We start from the raw sequence: 19,366 nt of genomic DNA, 5'->3' as shown, positions 1-19,366 counted from the left end.
GCCGCTGGCGAGTCACGTGTGACCGTTTCCGAGGTAACCGATCACTGAATTGACAACAATTTCAATATTTAGGTTACGTATTTTTAAATATTTCAAAAATGTTAATAGTTTTTTACTAGATAATAAAATAAGTGAAAAAATTAAAATGTCTGAAGAAGTTAGTGCCGAGGTTATCAAAAAAACACAAAGAACTTTAGGGAAATACGTAAAAAAACCTCAGTTAACGGATAAGTTACTTAAAAAACCACCTTTTAGATTTCTGCACGATATTATAACTTCTCTGATAAAAGAAACTGGATTTTTGAAGGGTTTGTTTACAGACGATGAGATGATTTCGGATAACGTAAAAGATAAAGATGCAAAAGTAGCCTTTCTAAATAAACTCATAGAAGCTGTTAGTAAGTAAATCATTATAACGAAAATCAATATTTTATTTATGTAATTATTTATATCGTAGAAACCGCCAGCGGTACTAAACTATCAGTAAAAGCAAATAAAATAGTAGCTGGTTTAGAGGCTACGAATACAAATTTATTACTTCAGGCAATAGCTAAATGTCTTGATTCGAACATTGATACTAAACAATTCGTAACTAATTTTAAATCAGACAAACAGATTGAAAAGAATAAGAAAAATATCACGAAAATTTCTAAGGAGGATAAAGGATCTACGCATAAAAAACTAGACACTCCTAAAAATAGTAAAAATGTTCAAAGTTCTGTAAGAAAAGAAGAAGGAAGCAAAGGTATTTGATCATATATTTAATATTGTGGTTAAATCGTCTTAAATTTTAAAATTAGGACAATTTCGAAAAAAAAAACATATAAAAGGTTTTAAAAAAATTCAAGTAATTTCATATTAAATTATATTTCTAGTAGATCCACATCTTCCATTCACGATCATGCGCAAAAAGCTTAGTATAAATGAGCCATACGCTTCATATAGGAAAATCTGGATTCGATCGGTCGTTCACGCGATTGGTTAACCTTGTGCTAAGAAATTAATGGCGGCTCCAATAAGAGAAGCGCGGGAAACAGTGATCTGTTTAAATGAAATAATTATAACGATATATATTCAAATTATATAAGTTTTGTGAATGAAATAACATTTATACATATAAATAATGAAATTACGAGTCAAATTATAATGTTTTAAGTAAAATACAATGCAAACAAATGCAACTTTGGTCTATTTTGTTTAAATTCGCTAACTCACGTGACAGGAGAGATAGTTGCAGCGCGCAAGCGTGGGCGCCATTAATTTCTCGGTAGGAGAGAATAGAAAAAAACACAGAGTTCTCTCTCTTACACATGGACGTTATAGCTCGTTTCCACATACAGGGACTTCATTTCACACCCTCGCGGAGCGCCACCTAGTGGCTATAGGCACGATTCTTGGTGATTTATTCAGTTGTATGCTACGTCTACTACTAAATGTACGTGATTTAAGTAAAGTTTATACCGGAAACGGATTCATTTTAAGAGATAATCTCTAAAAGTCGCCATTTGTCAAAATTTCATTTTCACGTATTTTCATTCGCGCCCTAACAACCGACACGAAGCGGAACGGCAAAGAGTCGAGGCGAGAAAAGGCGAGAGGAACCGAGCTTTGTGAATTAGCGTAGTTTCTTGGAGAAACTGAATCGAGCTTAATATTTCTATATGTTGTAGTAAAATTACGTAAAACGAGTAAAAACGAAGATAAAGTAAATAGGAAACATTTAACCGAGAAAGAATCACCTAGCACAGATGATGACAAAGCAAAAAATGATAAAAAAGAAAATGTAACAGTTGAATCTGTGGAAAAAGCGGAGAAAATGGAGGAAACTGGTGAACATGAAACAACAATGACAGGGAATATTGAAAACATACCTAAACTTGAGTTAAATCCGAAGGAAGAAGAACATAATAATATCGTAAAGAAAGAAGATAACCTTGAAAAGGAAGAAAATATTAACAAAAATCAAATTAGACCGAAATCTGCTAGACCACGAAGTGGTGATATGGAAAAAATGAGAATTGATTATAAAAATGAAACGGTTCAGGAAAATGAAGGATCATCTGGTAATTTTTCATTGGTAAATTATTGGAATTGGGATTCGCCAGATTTTTTGTCCTTAAGAATCATTTTTTTGACGCACTTAAGACAAAACTAAGACCGAAGTTTGAAAATAAAAATTTTAACACTTTTTTGGTTGATAAAAAAATAATAAAAATCATATTATTAATCGTATTATCACTTTTCATCATCAACAAGAAACACATTTTTATGAAAAAACTAAATCACTATAAAATCCGTCCTAACCTAACCTAACCAAAAAGTTTTTTTTTCTCGAATTTTTCGCTTTTTATTTGTTCTTTCCGACTATCTTCGGAGTTTTTCGTGACAATTCGGGTAATTTATGGTTTTCAGATGCTTTATTGGTTGAAATTTTGGTTTTCAAACTTAGCCCCTCCCATTTTTATCACGAATACGCCGATAAAATGAAAAAAATCAAAAAAATATATATAAATTGAAAATTCCCCATTTACTTATTTATTATAAACAATTTGGCAACGTTGCTAACAATCACACTTAACTCCAACGAGTTTCCAGCTCTAAACTGCTCATTTTTGTTAAAATCACGAAGTATATGTAGAGTCCGAACGGTATACGATTTTTCATATTTTATTTACGTATTTAATCATAAAACCAAATCATAGTTCTCTTTTCAGCCACTGGCTGCATAAGCATCCAGGAAGTACCGACATTAAGTAAATAATTTACCTTCAGTAAAAGTGATAATAAGTAGCGCGCCCTACCGGCGAAATATCTCCCTACCTGTAAAATGATACCGTTATTTCAACTAGTGATGACGATTCTTTTAAAAAAGATCGATTTTTAAATCGATTCGAATCGCATTCTGATAAATCGATTCACGAAAAAAGTTTGTGTTTACAATATAAATATAAACCCATTTTATTAAAAACAAGAAAGATACTATAATAAACAATTTTTAGGTCTCTTATCAATCTGTGTTTTCACGAGTTTTAAGCTCACAGCCGTCTCTCGAATTTTTGAGTAATTAATCCTATAACCGGCAACACTGTAATATTGCGCGTACATTTAGCTAATTGTAAACAATTTTATGATTTTTACGAAAAAAATCGATATTCAAGGGTGAAATATCAATTCAGTACGACATATCGATTAAAAAATCTCATTTATTTGGTCCGAGAAATCGATTCTTCGATTACTCTATTTCAAATCGCTATGTCTGATTTTAATATTACGTTCGGACTGATGTATCCATATTTCTTGGTTAAACTAACCTCAAAAATATGAATTTTTCATTTTGTTACGACCGAAAATAGGGTGGATCCCACTTCCAAGCAATAATCTTTTTATTTTAATTATATTTTCTTCGTGATTAAAATTTTCAAAATTTCAGTTCTAAAATCATCGCATGCAAGTCGTCCTAAAAGTTCTCTTCGTCCGCCGAGCGTTCGTCCATCGAGCGCTCGTCCAGGCGCACCGCGTCTACGATTAGATTCCGCCATACCCATGCACGAACCTATTCCCATGGGAACGATAAACGTCATAGTGGAAAACGTCGATTCTATGGCGGACGAAGAAGAAACTGTTGTTATAGAAACCGCCACCGCCGAATCGGAACCGGTTCAAATCGTACACGAAATCGAATTGGACAACAAAGGGCATTTGGTCGAACAGATTTTAGAACAAATCGAAGGAGATAGTACGGGGGGTGGTAAGAAAATGGATATCGAAAGAGAAAATAACAGTAAGTGAACTCGTTTTACTTATATACAGGCTGTCCCACGACTAGTTAAAACTATCTGTATATATGGCAAAATACTTATAGTAAAATGATGAAAATTTCTACGTTTGGGTTTTCGGATACGATCTTTTTAACTAATATATTTTCAAAGATGGCCGACTTCCGGAAGTCAACTGTAACTTTGTTATTTTAAATGGAACATCCTATATATTAATACATTTTGATATCTACGTAAAATTTAAGTATACTTTTGTCTAAAAACTTTTTTCGAAACATGCATACGTTTTGAGTTATTAATTTTTTTGTAAAAAATTTGACCGTTGCAGACCCTTATAAATTATTTTTTTACGCGGATACCCTTAAAGATATGAAAAAAGTTTCTGTTCATTTGCTTTTAGCAAGGTTAGACGTATTTGAATCTATATTGAGAAGTTTTTCATTTTGTACAGGGTGTGTGTAAAAAGTGTTCAAAGTTTAATTTCATAAATATCAAGTTTTTTAAATTTTTTTAAATAGAACCACCCAGTTTTTTCTATTTTAATGCATTCAGGGGTAAAAAATAAGGCAAATACATGTATACTTCTCTATAACTAAACCTTATCGTTATCCAGATATTAAATGTTTTCTGTAAATTTTTAGAGATGCAGGTGTGGTCTAAATTTTATTTTGACCCACTTTTTACACACACCCTGTATAAAATAAAAATTTTTTTAACAGATTCAAATACGTCTGACCCTGCTAAAAGCATCCGAACGGAAACCATTTCCTTATTTTTAAGGGTATTTTCGTAAAAAAATAATTTATAAGGTGCAAGGGTCAAATTTTTTGCAAAAAAATTATTAACTCAAAAAGTATGTATTTTTCGAAAAAAAATTTGGACAAAAGCATACTAAAATTTTATGTAGATTTCAAAAATATACTAATATACAGGGTGTTCAATTTAAATTAACAAAGTTACAGTCGGTAGTCTGTCATATTCGAAAATATTTTAGTTAAAAAGATCGTATCCGAAAACCAAGGCGTAGAAATTTTCATAATTTTCCTATAAGTATTTTGACATATATACAGACAGTTTTAACTCGTCGCGTGAAACCCTGTATACAAAGTGTCCCGCATAACAATCAACATAGAATAAAGGAGTACAGGGAAGTCAAAAATGATCGGGGGAGATTTACTTGTACACCAAGTTGTATACCTGAGGAGTTTTATAGAGGGATTTAATGTAGGGTCCAAAATTTTCCAATGGAACCGAGCAATCATAGTTATACGAGGGTTGTTTGTAATACTGAGAACTTGTTATATTTTCCAAAAGAGAACGTGGAGTTTTATTTGGGACGTAACACATTTCCTTTCCACTTTTCACCAACATTTTTTCAACAAATGTTCCAATATTACTTCATGTAGCACAGAGATGGTTCTCCTAACCTCTACCCTCCACAGTTTAACTGCAAAATATAATATTCTCAATTCAGTCATTTATTCTAGACGGTTTGGCAACGTTGTATTAAATTAAATTCAACCTCTACAAGCTTCTAATTATCAACTGTTTATTTTAGTTACAATACTTTTATAGTTTCTTATTGTTGTATTATGATTTTTTAAAAATTAGTAGTGAAAACTAGAGAGGGTGTAACGAAAGAAATCGCTCAGTTAGCTGACGTTATTCAAAATTTGACTAAAACGGCGAACCCGCTAGGAAAATTGATCAACTTTTTACACGAAGATATCGAAGCGATGCATAGCGAGTTGCAGTTGTGGATTAACACCAAAAAACAATTATATTCCGAAATTAGGAAGCAAAAAAAGTTAGTTTTACATAATATATATAGAAATATTGTATTTTTATAATTTTTCAATTTTAAGGTCGAATATCGAATCGAACAAACCGCTTTTGACGCATTTGGAGCAACTTAATCACGATATTAAAAAAATACAACAAGAAATAACGAACATAAATTGTAACATGCTTAAAAATGATAACAGGATTAAGGAATTGTTGTGTTAATAATAAATATATTTGTTTAATTGAAATTTTTTCCGTTATTTTTGTCAAAATATTATAATTATTTTATATATTTAGTTGGTTTGTAGCCCAAAGATCTTGAGGAAGTGGTTTGGTGTATCTCTCTTGAAGATACAAAGACTGTTTTGCATATATGCAACCGGAGCCATGAAATAATACCAACAGTTGCATTAGAAGCAATTCTAAAGCAATATTTACACTATGTAGCAGAGCTGCATGTAGCTCTGCTACAAATTCAAAAAGTGACACTGGAGATCTGCTATATAGTCCGGTTATTTTGTTTTTCGACATCCGGCTGGGAACTGAACAGTCCGGTTTCTCACAAGTTATAGGTAGCTTTGCTACACAGAATGGTATCAAATTTACTTATAGTAGAGCTATATTTAGCTGACGGAGCTCTTGCTAAAGAATAATGATGAAAACGTTGCCATTTATTTTACAAAAACTCTTGATAAAGAACAAACATCAACAACAAACTCTTCATAAAGAACAATGATCAAAACGTTGCCATTTATTTTACAAAAACTCTTGATAAAGATCAAATAAATGATCGAAACGTTGCCATTTTACAAAAACTCTAGGACAGTTTTATTTTGAGTCCTAAACCTACGAAATCATTCGAAGTTACCTACAGGGAAGGAAAATAATGTCAACAATGACATCTTCACCTGGGTTTTTGAAATTTGATGCTCATCTACTATGTAAAGAATATTTTTTACTATTACAACTCATTTGGAAACGGACGTTTTCACTTTTTCAATGAAGGTTTCCATTACCACGACTTCATCTTCAGACATTTTTAAGGATAATAAAACACAACGTCTACAAGAAAATATTTAATCCGTTAATCATATACATATTTAATACATCTCTTTCTTACATTCAATATATTTACAAACAAAAATAACATTTATATCGATACAAAAAAAAATAATTAGAACATGAATTTATTTATCATATTAAAAGGATGCCCCACAAGAACCGGAATACTATTTATATTTCAAATTTCACCCTGTATATATTAATGTTCAGTGATATTACTATTAAATTGTAAAATTTTAACGAATTATCAACATTATTGTCTAAATCTATAAGCTTCTCATTAATTTTGAAACACCCTATTTAAGAAACACTACTGGTATCAATTAGAAGCTAAAATTAGTCAGTTTATTCATATTGAGCACGAATTTATTGAAAAATCACTTCAGTTACTGAAATTTTCCAGATTTATTGCGAGATAAATAAATTATATAAAATATACAGGGTGGAAATTTAATTATATAATAATAATTAGAATCACAGTTTTACTATAGACGATTATTAAAAAACTTTCAATAACAAAATTTTTACATTTTAATTAAAATATTAATCAAAATATGCCAAAATATACAAAGTGATGAAGTTATATAAAAAAATTGAGAGACTAATAACACATTCCATATTCTAAATGATCCTATTTTGAGAAAAATAAATAGAAAAAAAAACACACGAACACTAAAACGATTTGAAAATGCTGTTTGTTGACTTCCAAAGAGCGTTCGACTCAATCAATTTGAAAGAGATATCACAGTAAATGCTAATTAGAATATGTTGAGAAATTATATAATGAATAATAAGAAGAAACTTTATGCATAAAAAGAAGAAGAAAAAGAAAGAAAAGTTACCAATAACTGAAAGAAAAATAATGGGACAGATTGAAATTGATAAAAATAGATATTAAGTGAAATGGGAAGATTTCAAAAAAAATATTGTGACATTTATTGAGAGTATGAGATAACATAGTGGATAATTCAATGTTAATAAGGAGATCAAATTGGATAAAACAATGATGAGACAAGATACTAATGTATAGCACTGAAGCAATGATAAAAACAGAAGAAGAGTGGACAATAACAGAAAGAAGGATAAAAAGAAGATATAGCTGACCATCTAGATGTCATAGAATTCTTTATTTTATTCTTTTTATAATATCTTCTTTTTTATTCTTTCTGTTATTGTCAACTCTTTTTCTGTTTTTGTCATTGTTTCTGTGCTACACAAAGAGGAAGATATAATTAAAGTAATAGAAAGAATGCCATCTGTGGTTAGTAAAGAAGAAGAAGAAAAAGGCATAGATCAAAATAAAAAAGGGCCAGAATAGAATAAGGACTGAAAAGATGCAAAAAAGACCAGGACAAGACAGCATTGAGAATACGGATAGTGAAATGAAAAGATAAATATATGAATAATGAAAGAAAAACATTGATCGAAAGTATAAAAGAAGAATACTATGGCTCAAATGGATAGTAAACGATAACATACTAGATTTGTCAATGCTACATTATAAATAAAGAAGAACCAAAATACAAGAATGAAACAATGAGGAAGAAAGAGATCAGGACAGGACAGGACAGCATGAAGAATAAATAGAGTTAGTGAAATGAAAAGATAAACATAATAAAGGACGAAGAATACTACGGCATAAATGGATGGAATCCAGGATGCAGAAAAAGAAGGCCCAGATCAAAATAGTTATAAATAAAGGAGGAATTTAAATAGAATGTGAATCAAGCAATGGAAAAAGAGGAATTTAAATAGAATGTGAATCAAGCAATGGAAAAAAAAAAGAAACAAAACAGGACCACATAGAGAACAATTAGCAACGGATTGATCCACCTTACAGAATGTGTATAAAAACCATTAAGTGGCTCAATTCCAAAATTCCTGAATACATTTTTATCTTTATTTCTCCTTTTAAGTATACAGTACGTCCACTAGTACTTGACAAGAAAAAATTTGAAATATTACAAATATTAAACATTTTTTCTTTCAAAAAATGTAAAATAATAAAAATTTGATCGAAACACTTTATAATTTCAATTTATTTTCTAGATATATTTCGTAGCGGGACATCCGGTATATATTATATATAAAAGATATAAACCAATTGCATTTATTCTCGTATTTTTGGTAGGTATAATATTCCAACAAAAAAAAATTTAATCCGTATTTTAGCTATAGTTCAAAAAATTCATCTTGATGTTGTTCGTGTTGTTTCGGAGACGTACGAGCTTTAGTACCTTGCTGTACGACTATACTATTTGGATTGTGTAAGAGACTGCCTTGTTCCGAAATTACGTTGTTACTACTGTTATTATTCACCATCTGCTTCATTCTCGATACGGGTGGTAATCGCCTCTCGATTTCTTCAAAATCATCAACAAATCTATAATAAAAACTATAAATTGCTAATTATTTTAATCTCTAGTATACTTACTCGTTAGATCTACTAGTTTTTTTGACGCCTTCCTTGCTTGTAGCAATTGCCGCGTCGATTTTACTTAAAAAACCTCCAATATCTTCTTCATCGAAACTAGAATTACTAGGAGACGTAAGACTCGATATCGATTTAGGTCGTTCTTCAAGATCAACAAAACTAGAAGATGATTCTTCACTAGGTATTAGAAGATATTCTCTTAAAAATAAACTATCAGAAGTCCATAATTTATTTGCTCTATGTATTTGTTCAATCTACAAAATTAGAGAAAAAAACTAATAATAGTAAAAAAGATTTAAATAAATTTAATCTTTTAACGATAATTGTTGATAAACTACTAAATCATTTAGTCAAATATAATTTTATTGTATTGAATGAAAATGTAATAAAATAATATTTCAAAATTGGTTAAATAAACATTTCAGTAATAAACAGTTATATATTTATTACATTAGTTATTATTACAGAGTTTATACTTGCCTCAATCGATAAATAAAACTTTTGCATAAAATAAATTTAAAACAAATAAAAGGAATCCTTTTTCTAATAAAACAAATAAAAAATTGCTCGGTATGAATGAACTTTTATTATTATTTACGATTAATTAGACATGATGTTGCTTACTTACATAACAGTTTGATATTGACAGACACACACAGTGTTATGATACAGTCTGTTAATCAATTTAAATATTATTTTAGGTTGAATTTTAACTGCGAATAACTTTTAGCCTAGTAAAATCATTTTGTAAGCTGTTTAATTTCCTACAAAAATATCTATTTTTTTTTACTACACAATAATTCGTTGCAATACATTAATATTACAAAAAAAAACAAATAAATTCCCATGTAATTTAAATGGAAAATCAAAAATCACAATGTGGCATCTTTAAAGATTGATATTAGGAGCTTAAACTTCACCAGAATTTTTTTTCCGTCATCTTGAACATTATTATTATATTAAAAGTGTTTTTTGGCCCACTCTAATTAACAGTATTAATTTCTTCAATTTCTCATTACTTATACCTTTTTTATATGGTTTTGTCGATAAATTATCCTGATTTTAGGTATCTTTTTATGGAAATTTTGTTTAAAAACAGATAAAATCTTGAAGTTTCGACCTATTGCGGTCTTTATCAAAATATAACATCAACAAAATCAACAATATTTAGTATTGTGACTGTTTTATAGAGACAATTTCCAAGAAAGCCTTTTTATTTGTTTACCTCAAACTAGAAATGGTATAATACTATTTTGATGAGGCTTTATCAGCAGTAACAGTTAGTAAATAATTTGATGTCATACTTAACACATTGAGACAGTAAAAAGTAAATCAAACTGTGAATTTAAATAAATTTATTAAATTGTTCACTTCTCAGACCTTATTATATATATTTTGTGTTGATTTGTCTTTGATTTTAAATCTCCTTTAATGGAAATTACATATAAAAACAGATAAAATCTTGACGTTTTGACCATTATCATATTTTGATATAGACCGAAGTAGGTTGAAACATCAATATTTTATAAATTTTTAAAGGCAATTTGATTTAAAGAAGACCTAAATCAAAACAAATTATTCATAAAAGAAACAAAAATATGTATAAATTCTCCCTACTGTTTACAACCTATTTAAATAAATAAAAACATTATGATATATAACTGAAAAAATTCATATTTTTCATCATGATACCTACAATTCAAATTCAACTTAATATAATTTAAAAACAAAACATTTTTCAACAAATTTTGACCTTTAGTAATTTACTGTTATCAGAAGATTATGTTTATAGTTACTAATACGACAGCAAATATGAATGTTAATATTTTCAGTATATTTTTTAAATTTTGATTGCAAAGTAGAAATGGGTTTTTAGATAAACATTTTTTCAAGTGTTTCTTGTTATGTAATAATCAAAAGTTTTAAATAAACGTAAACTTGTAACCTTGGTGGCCTTTATATTCTTCTAATTTTATTGTTGATTAAGGAAATTATCACTTAAAAATTATTTGCGTTTTCTATTTTTTCAAACAAAGGAAAATTTGATTTATTAGTTGAACAAATAGTATGTAAAAATTTTTCTACAAGAATCAAGAATATATTGTAAATAAATAGAAATTTTACTATTTTTCAATCAGTTATGGTTGAGTGATTTATATATACATATATATAAAATAGTATACAAAGTACTTACAGTAACGTTATATTTTAATGCAATTCCTTGTAAAGTGTCCGTGTTCGTCACAAAGTGCTTAATATAATTTTCATTCTTCATAACATGTTTGCTAGTACTGCCATATTTTCTTAGAGATTGTGCCGATTCCCTTATACTATCTCGTATACTTAATCTTTCGTAGGAGCCTCTATCTATTTTATCCATACCTTCAAAGTCTTGTTCAGAAGTAATTGAATAAATACTTTCACTGATTTAACAATCACTATTCTAATCACTATGATAAATTGCTGGAAATTAACTTCAAGTCATAATAAATATTTAATTTCAATTTCCGATAATTTTTTCAATTAGTGACAACTCAACTTTCAGCTGAAAATCGAACAGAAAATACATTCTTTCAGTTCCATTTTGGGCTATACTCCCACTAACAGCTGATAGTTGTAAGTGTCTGAAGAATAAAATTCGTCACGTGACTATGGCTTTTGACTTATCATCCTTTAACGTGTTATTTGTAACTGCTTATTAATCAAAGGTTTGATATAGCTCCGTAGTTTTTCTTTTATATCTAGTAAATGGTAAAAAAAGAAGAATTTTTGAGGTTGTGTTTATTTAAACTGATTTTTATTAAAAAATGTATTTTGGTATTAATTCTCTTAAAAAAGGTATTTCAGAATCACCGTTTATTTTGCAAAATATAATTAGATTTGCTAGTAAAAAGACTGGAGGCAGTACTCGAAATACAAGTCCAAAAGTTAGGCCTAAACATAGAGGAGTAAAGGTATGATTTATTAAAGAAGTTAATACATAAATTTTTAGTTATTTACATCTTTTATATATAATTATTTTATTTTCAGATACAAGATGGTCATTACGTACATGCTGGTAATATTCTAGTTCTTCAACGTCATTTACGATTTCATCCTGGTTTAAATGTGGGTCTAGGAAGAAATGGTACATTATTTGCGCTCGTACATGGTTGGGTTAGAGTTACATGTGAAAAAGCCGATTTAGATTGGAGCCACACGTGGGTACAGAGGTGTCACGGACATAGAAAAGGAGTAGACTTTTATAAAAAGTATTTTAATGTACTACCAGATACCCAACATCAAAATTTCAAACTCATCGATCAAATTTAGTAGTAATTGTAATAATGTAATATAAATATGCTAGTTAAATGAATAGTTTTCTTTCCATACCATCAAAAAATCCAGTTGTGAAATCATTCATAAATAAAACAAAAAAAAAATACAAAATCAAAATAATATATTTTGTTCCTCATGATTTATATTGAATTTAGATTTCTTTTGATAGAAAAATTTTCACCTGTCATATGAACCAATTTTCTATCAAAATAAACCTCAAATCAAAAAATAAAAAGGTCTAAGGAGTGAAAAGTTGAAGAAATATATACATATATGTATGTATATTTTTAATGGCGTTAATTGTTGGGAATTACATTTTTCGTCTGTTATTTAATATATTTTCTACCCTAAATATATGACTCTTATTCTTTAGCATATGCAACACACAATACTGTGTACTGTATGTAGTGTTCCTAATCGTGATGTTTTTTAGATTTAATTGAGGAATTCTTCAGATCAAAATGTTATTCTGTCACTAGGAATTGAAGCCTTTTTTTATAAATTTTATTAAGGTTACATAGCCTTCATTTTCCGTGATAAACATATATATTAGTGAGAATGTTCATCTTTTAATATATACAACACGTAATACTATACGGTGTATGTTATGTTGCTTATCTTACTGGTACTGATTCTATATAGTTTATTATTTAAACATGTCAAGTGAAAACGAAATTTTTAAAATTGAGGAAGTTGAATGAGAAAATATATTAAACTGCTTATCAAAGGTTTTCATATTTAATTATTTTAATATAGATGTCAAATTTCCATGGCAACAAAGTGCTTAGATTTGTAGTTCCCATAGAAACATTTTCGTCTATTACAACAAAAATATTATGAAAATTGTAGATTTAATATGTCAATTTTAGACTTTTAAATTGTACAAAATGGGAGTTGATTATAGAAGGGAATGGATGAAACAGCGAATTATAACATTATTCGGATTGAATTCCGAGGAATACTTCGAAGAAATGATGGCTAATAATGAAGATCTGGAAGATAAATTCACTTCATTTTTAGATGACGATATGCAAAGTGACGAGAGGAAAGAATTTTTCTATGTTTATAAAACTTCTTATGCAAAATTGGTTGAAGAAGAAATCTTGGTACCACAAAAAGGTTGATATTTATTTGACATTGTCTTCTGTATTTTTGTATATCTATTTTTATTTAGTAATCAAAGAACCTCCTCCTGAACCTCCACCGGAACCAAAGAAGAAAGGAAAGAAGGGTAAAGGTGGAAAAGAAAAGAAGAAGAAAAAAAAGAAAGCTGAAAGCGATGAAATTGCCACTCCTATTACCACATTATCCAATGCTGATGGTCAGTGAAGACTAATAAATTCATAATCTAATATTTAAAAACGTTTCTTTTATTAATTTAGAAACCGAAGGTGATGCTACAACTTCCGATGTAGAAAATCCAATCGATACAAAAATAGTACCAGAAGAAGGTCAAGAAACTGTTGAAACGTCCGCTTCTCCTACAGTTACCGAGCCACCTTTAACAGAAACTGAAGCGTCGACATTACAGACGCCAGAAATAACAGATGCAGAGACCACTGATGTAGATGGTTAGCTTTCCATTTATTTCTAATCATACCTTCATTGTTGATATAATTTTTAGACATCCCTACTGATACTGAGGATGTCAAAAAGAAGAAAAAGAAAAAGAAAGAAAAAGGAAAGAAAGGGAAAAAGAAAAAGAAAGGTATGAGTGGTAATAGAATGTTTTCTGTTGAATTTGTTTGAAGAAAGTGTCTTAAATATTCAAATCAATTCTCCTTGTTTTATTTAGAACCAGTACCCGAACCGCCACCTGAAGAAGACGAATACATTATGGTTCCTGTAGGTCTATATAAAAGTATCCATCAATATCTTTATTCATTTGAATTATTTCAGCAAATTATTCAAAAAAACGTCGTCGATTATGTACTTCATGGAGGTTTCATGAAAATCGGCGGAGAAATGTTCGAGAACGATGCTTATAGAGTTATATATTTCTATAGGACAAGCGACGACGGCATTCCTATTTTCGAAAATACTTTGACGGCCGATTTGGAAATGCCAAATTATTTCATAATAGGCTCTAGCACGGGAAATTTCTTACATTCGGTAACGCTTCTATGCAGACAGGTGAATAATTCTTAAGAATTCGTTTATCTAATTGGTGGAATCGATAGAATTAAAAAAATCTCCAAATAATCCAACATTTTTTACTAAAATATTCATAAAGAAAATAATTTTTGTTCCAAATGTTCGATTTTTAGCTACCTACGATATACGCAACACGTTATACGATGTATTGTATATAATGTTGCATATTCTGCGCGTATAAAAATTTTAAAAAAATTAGAATCAACTTATTACAAAAATTTCTATGATATTCATTTTTAGAGATATTTTTTGAGCAATATATGCGAATATTGTAAATGTATTATTATTACTTTGACTATGGTGTTCATTCTTTGGAAACCTAAGTGTATAAATTTTAATTATCTACAATTTATGCAACACGTTATACTTTCTACTGTATGTTATGTTGCGTACTCTGTTGGTATTGAAAAATTCTCTCTAATGGAATTGCATAGCGACAAAATTCTTCGAAAAGAATATTTTTTAAGTAAATAATGTAAGTAATTATAAGAAATACATTTTTTAAAATAGTTTTAGCTGTGGTATACATTTTTTAAAAACCTAATTTTGTGCTGTTATTTCGATGTATGCAACATTTTATACTTTTCACTGTATGTTATATTGCGTATCCTATTAATATAAAAATTATTTTTGATTAAAATTGTATTATCATCAAAGTTTTATTATATTCTTCTTTAAAAAGGATATTTATTACTTAATTTTTATCTTTTCAACAATGATATTTATTCATTAGTTTTTATTCCATATATATATATAACCTTTGATACACGCAACACGTAATGCTTTCTACTGTAGGTAATGTTGCATATACCACAGGGTATACGAAAACTTATTTTAGTGAAATTGATCGAATTGTATGTTGGGAAAATAATTTATTAATTGTTTAGATGTATGCCCCGTTAATGAATAGTTGCTTCGTCGAACCGGCTTTAAAATCCTCGAAAAAAACCGGAGCCAAAGATCCCAACGAACATCCAGTTGATTCTAGTGACTTTCTAGGACCCTCCGATTATCGTAAATTAACATTAGGATCCAACGAAGATATGAAAACGAGTCTTGTCATCGAAACTGTCGATGAAATCGATTTTAAAGAAGACGTCCAAGACAATAGCGACAATACACCAATCAAAGATGAATTATACAGGGAAGTTACCAATTTGGTACAATCATTTGATTGGTAAATCTAAATATTATTCGATTTTCGGTATATTATTGACCACGTTTTTAGGGTTTCTGAGCATGTAGAAGACGATTTAGATCTACCGATGGTAGATTTGAGCGATATTATACATACTAATCTTACCGATACGGAGTTGGCGAATAATCCGAAAATTATAGCTCTCATTGAGGAGGCCGTCGAGGGATGGGAAAAACATATTATGAAAGTTTTGGAAGCTTATTTGGCTAAGGTAAAAATTTGTCTCTTTAAGCTTCGAATTTTTTTATCTGTCATCTTATAAATTGGAATTTCATGTTGACGCACGCCTATGGGGAGTAAAGGAGAACCAATTGTAAGTATGAAAAAAGTCCGTCGAAATGCGTTAAATAAGTGTGGCGCCACATTAGCATCTGGGTAAATTTTAACGTATTTCTATGGACATTTTTCATATTTTTGTATAACGACCATCGTTGAAATGGTCCCATTTGAATTTAAACAAACGGATAATACAGTTAAAAAAATATTGAGCTACTTTACACGATTTATTTATTTAATTTTTTGGATGCCAATATTTGTATATATTGAAATGATCAGAAATCTAAAAGCAAGTAGGTACATAATAAAAATTTATAATTTATTGAGATTATTTTTACTAAAGATAATAATTAAACTAAAGGCAGAAAATCGATAAAAAAATAAAAGAAATTGAATTCATATTTGCAAGTTAATTAATTATAGTTATTTTATATATAAGGAATTATTTATTAAAAATGATATATTCTAAAAGGATTGCATATGTACAAATCATAATTTGTATCATAGAATATTGTTATTAATTATAAATTAATATAAAACTTAGTGGAAGATTGATTTTTTTTAAAAAATATATGAAACTGTTGCCAAAATGACCCATAATAGTGAAAATTCATAAACTATTAATGAAATAAAAGTTTATTTAAAAACATAAATATAAGAACTGGCAAGTGTTTGAAAAGTGAAGGACATTGTGAGGAGACAAGAGCAGCAAAAGTCTAGTCAGTCATGTTATATGGTTGCTAAGGAAAAAAAAAAGAAGGGGATTATTATTTATTGGGAGAAGAGTATCAGCAGAAAAGAGAATGGGGAGTGCAAAGTTATAAGAAATAGAAGTTAAATTTGAATCAAAATACAAAATAATTGCGAATTATTAAAGATGAATGGAAGATAAATATCTGGACTGAAGAAAATCCAATGAGTTGAAGATTTGTTACTGATAATTTACAGAAGTAAATGCAAGTTTTAGATCTGATATTGCAAGATATTATCATCTCAGGTCAGTTCCTTCACGTATTATTGGCCAATAATAATAATAATAGTAACAATATAAAATAATTTTTTAAAAAAAAAAAGGAATATTACCTATACTTACTTTGACAATGGATAAAATTCCTTATTTGTGAGGTTAAGATTCCTTTTCCGTAGAAATAATATGAATTGTGTAGTATAATTAAATTTTGTTCAATGTATCATATGTAATCCTTCCACAGAAATAGAACTTCTTGATTATATCATATAAAATTGACATAATTTTTTAGTATTTTCCTTATATTGTACATCTAAATAATAGAATATTCATCTGAGTCGATTTATAACAGAGAACTGTGTAGAATTATCAAATTAGAGGAACGGCTAACTTCAAGTTAGACTCATAGGCGTACATTTTATTAAACTTTATTTGAATTAAAAATAATACAATTAACTTTTAACATAAAACTTTTATTGATTTGTTAAAAGGAAAAACATCCATAAGTTATTTATTTATGCCAGAACTCAAAGAGAGAATGAGTTTCATGCCCGGCAAATAACGTGCTAGCGACAACAATAGAAAAATAAAAACAATAATAGAGGTAGAAATAAATAATTACAATATATTGTAGAGTCCCGTGGGAAAAGGTCCTTTGCCTGAATACGAATACTGGCACGATAGAGAAGCGGCTCTAAGCTCCGTCGTTGAACAATTAAAAAAACCTCTCGTGATGCGTATCTGTCATCTTTTGGAATTGTCGAAATCTCCAGTCATCAACACATTTATTCAATACCAGATAGATTTGAGAAGGCATTACAGTACAGCGAAAGATAATGTTAAATTTCTTTCCACCATTTTGAGATTTCTTAAAGTGAGTATCGATATCGATGATTAGGCCCGGTCAATAGGATTTATTTTTCAATAGTTGATAACACACAGTAACGATTTCCGTAAAATGACCGAATCCATACCGGAATTGATGGAAGGTTTGCAACTGATTTGGGTACTATCAGGTTACTACAATACCGACGAAGTAATGGTACCGTTCATGGAAAGGATCGTCTGGTGTTTGTTGGAAAAAGTGAGAAATACTTTGAATAACGAAATGCTATTCAGGTAATAAACTTTATTTATAAATAAATGACCTGTCATTTGTGGTGACGTTTTTAATTAGACATCCGATAGAAGTTGTTAAAACTTTAACTAATGACGCCGGTGAGATGTTGGATAGGTGGCAAACAGCCTATTTGGAAACTCGACAGAGAATCGAAGATTCGGGTAAGGGTCAAAGATGGGAATTCGATAAGAAAAAACTCTTCGGCGCTTCTAATTACATGGCTAGAGTCTGTAAAGACTTGAAAGATGTTGCAACGGTGAGTAAATTCTATTATAACTTATATGAATCTAAATGATCAATTTATCGATTGCGTCCTGTATAAGATCCGAGTCGTATAGTGAGATTTTAAGGTTAAATCGCCCCTAATTAACCCCCCAAAATGGTTCGATTTCTTTCTACTCACCCTCACTTAAAGCTTATCACGGTCTCATACAGTATCCAAATTTTGATATTTTTAAGTTGAATATTTGCGAAGAAATTAACTTTTATCGAAATTTAGGGCCCTACTTTTTCAAGTCCTATAACTTCTCAAGGTGCAACATTTTATACTTTACACTGTATGTGATGTTGCATATCCTATTAATATAAATATTATTTTCGATTAGAATTGTATTGATATTAGAGTTTTATTATATTCATCTTTAAGGATATTTATTACCTAATTTTTATATTTTCAACAATTGTTATTTATTCTTCAGTTTTTGTTCCATATATATATATATATATATATATATATATATATATATATATATATATATATATATATATATATATAACCTTCGATCTTCGATACACGCAACACGTAATGCTTTCTACTGTAGGTAATGTTGCATATACCACAGGGTATACGAAAACTTATTTTAGTGAAATTGATCATATTTTTGGCTGTACAGCTTTGTGTCGATTTTTATGCAGGACACCCTGTATAAATATTTGTCTAATTTCTTATTTCTCACACCTTTTGATATAATAATGCATCTAAATGTTGTTGATTTTACATTTAGATGTATTAATACATCAAAAGGTCTAAGAAATGAGAAATTAAAGAAATTAGACAGATATTTTTATGGGATGTCCCGCATAAAAATCGACACAGAGCTATGGTGTATAAAGCAGCCAAAAATATGGCGACTGAGGGAAATTTATCCCTATACCTAGCAACAACCTTGAGATATTATAGGACCTCAAAAAGTAGGGCCCTAAATTTCGATAAAAGTTAATTTCTTCGCAATTATTCAACTTAAAAATACCAAAATTTGAAAACTGTATGAGACCG

At 29.2% G+C, this 19,366-nt stretch overlaps 4 protein-coding genes and 1 long non-coding RNA gene across 5 annotated transcripts in view; 4 read left to right on the top strand and 1 right to left on the bottom strand.

Moving 5' to 3' along the window:
• The first annotated feature begins 49 nt into the window (after window positions 1–49).
• Window positions 50–5,813, top strand: LOC130441091 (TRAF3-interacting protein 1). The gene is made up of 6 exons (XM_056774615.1): window positions 50–398; window positions 458–745; window positions 1,671–2,063; window positions 3,431–3,781; window positions 5,388–5,583; window positions 5,642–5,813. The coding sequence occupies exons 1-6, from the start codon at window positions 146–148 to the stop codon at window positions 5,781–5,783; spliced, it is 1,623 nt and encodes a 540-aa protein (XP_056630593.1). The 5' UTR covers window positions 50–145; the 3' UTR covers window positions 5,784–5,813.
• Window positions 5,814–6,624: 811 nt separating this feature from the next.
• Window positions 6,625–11,750, bottom strand: LOC130441069 (lysM and putative peptidoglycan-binding domain-containing protein 2). The gene is made up of 3 exons (XM_056774592.1): window positions 11,252–11,750; window positions 9,058–9,311; window positions 6,625–9,006 (listed from the first exon to the last, which is right to left on the bottom strand). The coding sequence occupies exons 1-3, from the start codon at window positions 11,435–11,437 to the stop codon at window positions 8,796–8,798; spliced, it is 651 nt and encodes a 216-aa protein (XP_056630570.1). The 5' UTR covers window positions 11,438–11,750; the 3' UTR covers window positions 6,625–8,795.
• Window positions 11,735–12,408, top strand: LOC130441080 (50S ribosomal protein L27). The gene is made up of 2 exons (XM_056774603.1): window positions 11,735–12,011; window positions 12,088–12,408. The coding sequence occupies exons 1-2, from the start codon at window positions 11,865–11,867 to the stop codon at window positions 12,367–12,369; spliced, it is 429 nt and encodes a 142-aa protein (XP_056630581.1). The 5' UTR covers window positions 11,735–11,864; the 3' UTR covers window positions 12,370–12,408.
• Window positions 12,409–13,262: 854 nt separating this feature from the next.
• Window positions 13,263–19,366, top strand: part of LOC130452353 (dynein axonemal heavy chain 10) — a 67,993-nt gene continuing 61,889 nt past the window's right edge. The window contains exons 1-9 of the mRNA XM_056791560.1: window positions 13,263–13,494; window positions 13,550–13,606; window positions 13,758–13,946; window positions 14,171–14,508; window positions 15,417–15,706; window positions 15,758–15,938; window positions 17,605–17,844; window positions 17,899–18,089; window positions 18,148–18,346. Of these exons, the coding sequence (XP_056647538.1) occupies window positions 13,263–13,494; window positions 13,550–13,606; window positions 13,758–13,946; window positions 14,171–14,508; window positions 15,417–15,706; window positions 15,758–15,938; window positions 17,605–17,844; window positions 17,899–18,089; window positions 18,148–18,346 (1,917 nt within the window). The remainder of the gene's footprint in view (window positions 13,495–13,549; window positions 13,607–13,757; window positions 13,947–14,170; window positions 14,509–15,416; window positions 15,707–15,757; window positions 15,939–17,604; window positions 17,845–17,898; window positions 18,090–18,147; window positions 18,347–19,366) is intronic.
• Window positions 13,646–14,059, top strand: LOC130443033 (uncharacterized). Its single transcript, XR_008909814.1, has 3 exons — window positions 13,646–13,696; window positions 13,758–13,946; window positions 14,000–14,059. It is a non-coding gene; the product is annotated as an uncharacterized LOC130443033 (long non-coding RNA).

Source organism: Diorhabda sublineata, chromosome 1 (assembly GCF_026230105.1).
Source record: "Diorhabda sublineata isolate icDioSubl1.1 chromosome 1, icDioSubl1.1, whole genome shotgun sequence".
NCBI classification, from domain to species: domain Eukaryota; kingdom Metazoa; phylum Arthropoda; class Insecta; order Coleoptera; family Chrysomelidae; genus Diorhabda; species Diorhabda sublineata.
Note: the sequence above shows the minus strand (reverse complement) of the source record. Positions and strands in the feature narration are given on the sequence as shown.

Excerpts from the sequence above, each read along its gene's own strand:
- LOC130441069 (XM_056774592.1), bottom strand. The coding sequence starts at position 11,437 with ATGGATAAAATAGATAGAGGCTCCTACGAAAGATTAAGTATACGAGAT. Across the intron at positions 9,312-11,251 it reads CATTAAAATATAACGTTACT|ATTGAACAAATACATAGAGC; the intron begins GTAAGTACTTTG and ends CTAATTTTGTAG. Across the intron at positions 9,007-9,057 it reads AAAACTAGTAGATCTAACGA|ATTTGTTGATGATTTTGAAG; the intron begins GTAAGTATACTA and ends TTTTTATTATAG.
- LOC130441091 (XM_056774615.1), top strand. The coding sequence starts at position 146 with ATGTCTGAAGAAGTTAGTGCCGAGGTTATCAAAAAAACACAAAGAACT. Across the intron at positions 399-457 it reads TAAACTCATAGAAGCTGTTA|AAACCGCCAGCGGTACTAAA; the intron begins GTAAGTAAATCA and ends TTTATATCGTAG. Across the intron at positions 3,782-5,387 it reads TATCGAAAGAGAAAATAACA|TAGTGAAAACTAGAGAGGGT; the intron begins GTAAGTGAACTC and ends TTTAAAAATTAG.
- LOC130441080 (XM_056774603.1), top strand. The coding sequence starts at position 11,865 with ATGTATTTTGGTATTAATTCTCTTAAAAAAGGTATTTCAGAATCACCG. Across the intron at positions 12,012-12,087 it reads CTAAACATAGAGGAGTAAAG|ATACAAGATGGTCATTACGT; the intron begins GTATGATTTATT and ends TTTTATTTTCAG.